The sequence below is a fragment of the Limulus polyphemus genome, unplaced genomic scaffold, assembly GCF_000517525.1.
Source record: "Limulus polyphemus unplaced genomic scaffold, Limulus_polyphemus-2.1.2 Scaffold10050, whole genome shotgun sequence".
In the NCBI taxonomy this organism is placed as follows: domain Eukaryota; kingdom Metazoa; phylum Arthropoda; class Merostomata; order Xiphosura; family Limulidae; genus Limulus; species Limulus polyphemus.
In genome coordinates, this window is record NW_013675660.1 from 11178 (window position 1) to 18786 (window position 7609).

General features: G+C 34.9%; 1 protein-coding gene across 1 annotated transcript; it reads left to right on the forward strand.

Annotated features, from left to right (window-relative positions):
* Nucleotides 1-2545: 2545 nt before the first annotated feature.
* Nucleotides 2546-5840, forward strand: LOC106476208 (cyclin-dependent kinase 5 activator 1-like). The gene has a single exon (XM_022380138.1). It carries the CDS (start codon nt 2879-2881, stop codon nt 3881-3883), a length of 1005 nt encoding a protein of 334 aa, XP_022235846.1. The 5' UTR covers nt 2546-2878; the 3' UTR covers nt 3884-5840.
* The last annotated feature ends 1769 nt before the right edge of the window (nt 5841-7609 follow it).

Genomic DNA, 7609 nt, shown 5'->3' on the forward strand with positions numbered 1-7609 from the left:
AGAGTTCTATTCATATTTATTTATACGATTGTCATTACTTTCAATCATAAGTTCTTATAATTACATCACGTGTTGACAAGTATAATCGTGTTACCTAACAATGTGGAGATCCATATCAACTTAACCCTTACGTTCCAATGAAGACAAGCAAATAATCGTAAGTAAGGGGTTTTCATTCCAAAAATAAGGGGGAAGCTTCCCCCTTTATACTATAATTCTTTTGCACTATTTCAGAACAATTTAAAAAATTGGGGAATACAATCAGATCATGTTTATAGTCATACTGAACCTTCGGGACTCGAATATCCCTCATCACTAAAAAATAAAATAAAAACCTTCCCTCCGAAAAAATATGAATAAAATACCTAAAGGCTACAGAGTTTGTGTAGCTATGTCATTAGAAAATACTGTATTGATATATTACTGCAGGATAAACTAATTGTAAAAATAACTTTTACTGGAAGCTTTTTATATATAAATAAATAATTTGTTCATATTATTGAGTTTAATGATTTGAATTTTAAACTGGTTAATTCGCTGTTACTCACGCTGCTTTTTTAACAAACAAGTAACGAACACTTTGGTGCATCAAATCGTTTTTACAACAAACTATAGTTCATATCTAACTATGAGACCTATTCCGATAGTTCAATAGGCTGCCCCGAGGGTACAGGTGTGTGCCATGCTTTTCAGAATTTAAGGTGCCCGGCATGGCCAGGTGGTTAGGGCGCTCGACTCGCAATCAGTGGGTCGCGGGTTCGAATCCCCGTCACACCAAACATGCTCGCCCTTTCAGCCGTGGAGGCGTTATAATGTGACGGTCAATCCCACTATTCGTTGGTAAAAGAGTAGCCCAAGAGTTGGCGGTGGGTGGTGATGACTAGCTGCCTTCCCTCTAGTTTTACGCTGCTAAATTAGGGACGGCTAGTGCAGATAGCCCTCGTGTAGCTTTGCGCGAAATTCAAAAAGAAACAAACAAACAGAATTTAAGTTATAAGTTTCATGCCATCTAGTCGTAAATGATTTAATGCTAATAAATTTTACTAAAGTTTCTTGAGAATCAGGATTAGATACGGAGGTAAATATCGCTGAAGATTTATTGCTATCAACTTTTCATTTGTGTTATCGAACAGAAAATCTGTCCGTTTTACCTTTAACAAAAATTTACGTTCTTGATATCTCTTCTTTATGTTGTGTTTCGATTTTTTATTTATTTTTAAACAGAAAATTCTGGGATTTATTCATATTTTGTTCTTGTTGAAGTTTTGGTGATTTATCTTCACAACTTGAATCGAAATATTCTTACAAAACTACAGGAGTTCTATTTCAGGTGCCCTCCAGTGGCACAGCGGTATGTCTGTGGACTCATAACGCTAGAAACCGGGTTTCGATACCCGTGGTGGGCAGAGCACAGATAGCCCATTGTGTAGCTTTGTGCTTAACTACAAACAACAACTTCTATTTCAGGTTTGAATGTGCGGCCAACTATTACTGGAGGTCAGTCTCCTGGATGGTTTTTAGGGTTAAAATCGGTCTATTTTCTGAGCATTTTCTCATAATAAATATAAATAGTTTATGATATATAAACCATTTAATAGTGCAAAGTGTGTGTGTGTGTCGATCCCGGGATAAACAAATGTTATTAGACATGGGGGGAGGGAGAGGCATTGCCCCGCCCCGTCTTACCTGAAATACTGCACTGGTTTTATGACAAACCTTTTAATATCTACCTTCCCAGCGGCAAGTCTGAAAACTCATAACGCGAAAAACCGGGTTTCGATACCAGGTGGTGGTCACAGCATAGATAACCTATTGTATAACTTTGTGCTAAAAACAAACTGAAATATGCATTGTGGAAGTCTTTGACGACTGTTTCTTAGGGTTGGACATTTTGATTCTCCAAGACATTTTAACAACGATTATATTTTAGGAACTACTTTTTGTGTTCCTACTATACAATGAGAGTATTGTGTGTTTTTGTTGATAAGCGTAAAGCTACATAATGGGCTATCTGTTCTGAGCCTACTGTGGGTGTCGAAACCCGATTTTTAACGTAATAAGTTCTCAGGCTTACCACTGAGGGAGGAGTGCATTGAGAGCAGTGCGACCTGTACTTCTAAAACACAGTGTAAATTTGTGCCTAAGAAAACTAATAAAAATCGTGGGATAATATTTCATAAGCTACACAGAAAAGTCTATTTAAAAATAGTGTGAATATAAAGTGGTGGTTATCTCTTACCAAGACAAACCATATGCAATCCCAATTTTATAGAGTGATTCTATATTTTCCAGTTACAAATACTTGTGCCATTCCTGGATTGATGTGTGTTCTTAACTGTTTAGGCACTAAATCACTTCTCCGTATTGCTATAAAAACGACGTATAACAAGTAATTACTTGCCCGTTTTGAAGATAAACAGATAATGAACTCTTCCTTACGTCCTACAGAACTGTAGAAGCGGGACTACAAGCTTGATGACATCACCGGTATTGAAGACCGCTTTCACGCAGTCTCTGTATACCGTTGCTATAACGACCACCTTAAGTGAATTCATTTTTGATCGAACTGGGGAGAAAAACGACTGTCAGAAATCTGCACGTTCACAAGCTTAGCTTTGCTTACTACTTGGGCTAATGAAGTTTTTGTTTTATCTTTCCAAGTGATAAAAAAATAGGAAGAGCAGTTTTTATATAGGCTAGGGTTCAGTAATTTTTTTATGTCGAGTTCTTATAAGCAATAACTAACGAAAAGATGGCGCCGTCCGTCCTCCATCTTGTTTAGTGCGACTGTGCGAACATTCAAACAGCAGAAGCCTTACATCTACTATTGTGATCAGTAAGTGATTATTTGTAAAATTCTTTTTTTTTTAATGTAAATATGGGTACAGTACTCAGTGTTGCTCCGAGAGAACAAAGACCTGTCTACAAGGTAAATCATTTCAACCAAGAACAGTTGAATAACTTCAAGAACAAAGAAAAATCTTTAGAGAAAATTATGAACAGCAACATGCACAATAACGTAAATCAAACTAAAAGGCACTCTCTGTTTATTAATGCTCTTAACTGGAAGAATTTTAATGTATCTGGGAAGAAAAAGACGGACAAGAACAAAAACTTTACTTCTCGTCATCATCTGGACAACATGGACTCGTTAGTGGACAACAACAAGAACATCCAGAAATCTTTGTCGTGTTACAATCTTAAAACTAGAACTGTAAGCCCACTGGATTTATTTGTAAACAATAATATCGAAGAAGAAAAGAAACGATTCCAGAAGAATGGCCCTCCTCTTCCACCCAAGCCCACTACCGTGTTGACTGCCCATAACTTAATTCGCCCTGTGTACTACAGTCATCAGCAGGGTTTTGAGGCACCAACTAGACCAGCATCAGTCCCTGGGATGCGAAGAAGAACTATCATTCAAGCATCAACATCGGAACTGCTTCGATGCTTCGGAGAGTTTTTGTATCGTCGTTGCCGAAAATTAAGAGATTTTAAAGGTGGGGACGCCATCTTGTGGCTTCGTACAGTGGACCGTTCTCTTCTTCTTAAAGGGTGGCAGGACATTGCCTTCATAAACCCAGCAAACATTGTGTTTTTGTACATGCTAGTCAGAGAAATTCTTACAGAAGATATCGAAAGTCGACGAGAACTTCAAGCTATTGTTCTAACATGCTTGTACTTCTCTTACTCGTATATGGGAAACGAAATATCTTACCCTTTAAAACCTTTTCTTATTGAGCAAAATAGGGATAAGTTCTGGGAGAGGTCGCTGTTAATTATCAAATTACTCAGTGCTAAAATGTTACGTATTAACAGCGACCCTGCTTTTTTCACTGATGTTTTCTCCGAGCTTAAGGCTTGTTGTTCCTTATCCGGTTAGCAGAGATTCTGGTATTTATAAAATGTGGTGTTTTAGCCTTTCCATTTTCTCGTGATGGTTGTACTTTAGAGTTTGCTACAAGGTTTTTGTCACGTGACTGTCAGGAACCGCAGCGCCGTTCGCTGCTGATACTGTGAGATTAAGGAGTTAACTAACGTACCTTATATAACAATACTGTGATTTTTTTCGATCTTGAGATATGAACCCTCACACACAGCCAGCAAACTTGAAATTAGTACTTTTGATATATTTTCCCCTATTTAATATCATGCTCGAAGTGAGAGGGGTATACGGGGGTGTGGCATACCCTCACTTCTTAAAATCAAAGTTATCCATACCAACACTTTTTTCTTCTTATAAAGTGCGTACCGGGATTTTTGAGTCCACCCATTGAGGCCTGTCATATGTCATACCCCTGCTTAGTTTTTCACGATTTGAGCACTGTGTAATATAGTCATCTAAAATTATTCGAAACTTCTGCTGCCGACTATACTTAATATTATAATTGAATATGTACTTCTTACTGAACATTTTAAGAAGTTATCGAAGTGTTTTTTTGTTGTTGTTTTGTACTCCATTTGTATTTGTGAAGCAAGTTTTACCAAGCTTTCAAACTACTGTGCTCCAAAGAGTTTAAACAGAAGCGCTAAACGGTTTGATTTCAATTTCAGTAACCACTTTTTTTTAATTCACTCGAATTGTTTCATGAGAATTACCAGATAAAAGTAACTACGTGATTGTCCTTAATATTCAGAGACTTTGACATTATCCTTTGTTTTTCATTTTACTTAGAATAAGCTGTTTCATTATTTTAACTAAAGGACAGAAATTCTAATGCTTATCGCTACAAGATATTACCAATAAATCTTTCTGCTTGACGGTATAGTTTCTTACTAGGCCTGAAATTTCATTACCGGTATAATTTCTTACTAGGCCTGAAATTTCATTAACGGTATAATTTCTTACTAGGCCTGAAACTTCTTTAACAGTATAATTTCTTACCAGGCCTAAAACCTCCTTAACGGTATAATGGTTACTATGCCTGAAACTACTTTTAATGCTATAATTGTTTATTAGTCTTGAAACTTCTTTAACAGTATAATTTCATACTAGGCCTAAAACTTCCTTATCGGTATAATTTCTTAATAGGCCTAATTAATAACTTTTGTGCCTAAGTGATTTTCGAATTAAGTTTTAAGCAAGATCTTCATATATTCAAGTTTTGAATATCACTTGAATAAACATAATCAACTACTTGAAGGGAATATTTAATTCTTAATTTTTATTCTAGTTGACAAAAACAAAACAATAGGTAAAAAGGTGGTTATTTAGAATCCTAGCTTTCAATCTGAAGCCCCAAGTGTGCTATAACAGCTATGTTACTTGGACCAGCAGTAGCTCGTGTACTGCTGGTGTTAAAGTACAAAAGGTGAAGTTATTTAAGAAAATCTATCACATTAAAAAAATCAAAATGACCATTTTTTCTGGCCCTTACTTTTTATCCATAAAATTAACTTTGATCTCTAACAATAATAAGGAGTTTAGATTAAACACAAGTCAAATGGTAATTTATAAATAATCCCCTTATGTGGCCTCTCTCTCGTATTGTCCCCTGTTAGGAAAGCGGTAAGTATACGGACTTAAAACGCAAAATCCGAGGCTCATTTCCTGCAGTAGATAGAGCGCATATAGCCATTGCATAGCTTTGCGTTGAAATAATCACACACACAAAAAAAACTCTCGTGTTTAAATCAATAATAAAGCGTTCTCCTTTGAATAAGGTTACGAGATTCTCAAACAATGTGTGGTATGGAATGTTATAACATATTCTTATTTGCATTTAGTCCTAACGGAGACAAGAATGACAGGAAATCTTAGAGAAAATAGTAAAGATACTGAAATTGCTTTTAAATAGTAGACTTTAGTTCTTTATGAGTCAAAAAGAGCATTTTGATCCTGAAAAAGAAGAGTATATAAATAATAATTTGCTCAAAAGAGCCCTTATCGATAACTCTGAAGAAGAAGAAACAAAATTAGCAATGAATAATTCGTGGTTATTTAATACATGAACACACGCAAGGAGGCTTACTGAGTAATACTTTTTAAGTTGACAAAGTGTTTATGGATTGTACAAAATGATCTTTGATGACAAATTGAACTGTATAAAACGTGTTTATTTAATATATTGTAGCCGCATGACTAAAATTTGTTCTTGTATTTATTATTTATAACAAAATGCAAGTTCGTCTAGAAGTCTCGGATGTGGTTTAATATATGTATAGTGAAAGTTTAAATCACATAAATGATAGCACGTCATGTTATAGTCTAGAACATAAATGTAAAAACGTGTAATCTTGAAAACCTAGTTAATTTGTATAATTTTTTCTGTGTTCGTGAGAAAAAATTCTAGTCTTAAGTAAGTTAAATGTAGTATTAGCTTAGCTCTTTTTGTCTTGAATTTGCTATTTATTTATTTTTTTAATATTTTTTTCGTTATGTTACAAATAATCTAATATTTATTTATTGGCTGTCTGTTTGCTACCCAGAAAGAGACATTTTGTGAAAGGAATATGTATATATATTTATGTCTTTACACGCCTCCCACCCTGCCCCCAATGGCACAGCGATAAGTCTTCAGACTTATAACAGTAGAAACCGGGTTTCGATACCCGTTGTGGGTTCAGCACAGATAGCCAAATGTGTAGCTTTGCGCTTGACTACAAACGAAGCCTTTCACCCTTGTGGTTCAGCGATAAGTCGGATTACAATACCAGCAGTGGGCAGAGCACATACAGCCTATTGTGTAGCTTTGTGCTTTGCAACAAACAAACAAGATTCTTATACGTCTCAAACTTGCTCATTATACAAAAGCACTGGATTTAAAAGTCCCTGTATTATAAAAATCAAAAGGGCGCGAATCTCGATACTCAATACATATAGTTTCTTTTTGAAAGTATGTGTGTATATATACAATACAAAATAATATTAGTAAACAATATACGTGAAGATTACTTCATCATTTCAATAAAACACCACAAACTACACTTACAGATCATCACACCGTTCTTGTTGGAGATTGGGTTCAATAAAACACCACAAACTACACTTACAGATCATCACACCGTTCTTGTTGGAGATTGGGAACGAAGAAACATAATAACAATAATAATAATTATCATGAAAAACGGACAGATAATCAACTAAATTAATAGTTAACAAAATTTTTCAAAACAAATTTCACAACAGGGCATTTTTAATAGAGAATTTCTTTACGCTAGTATAGGTATGAACATTATTTACATGCTGTAACTAATAACGTTTCCTTTAGTCATAAAATAGAATTCTTTTTTTCGAGGTTTTGTTCTCTTTTCTTTTCTCCACAAAAAAGGCGTGTTTGTACGGGAGCAGGCCACGTTTTCCTAAAACAGATTTTAAATACAGACTAAATAGAAACAAAACCAAAAAATCTGTTACACATGAAACAGATTTTAAATATAAACTAACTGAGAGTTATAGAAACATACACTTACACGCAAAAATAATCACATTCAACATATTGTTACACTTAAAACAAATTTTAAATATAAATTAACTGAGAGTTATAAATACAACCTAGAAAACTTACACTGGTATATAACGACAACTTAGAAACTTACACTGGTATATAACGACAACCTAGAAAACTTACACTGGTATATAACGACAACTTAGAAACTTACACTGGTA

Excerpts from the sequence above, each read along its gene's own strand:
- LOC106476208 (XM_022380138.1), top strand. The coding sequence starts at position 2,879 with ATGGGTACAGTACTCAGTGTTGCTCCGAGAGAACAAAGACCTGTCTAC.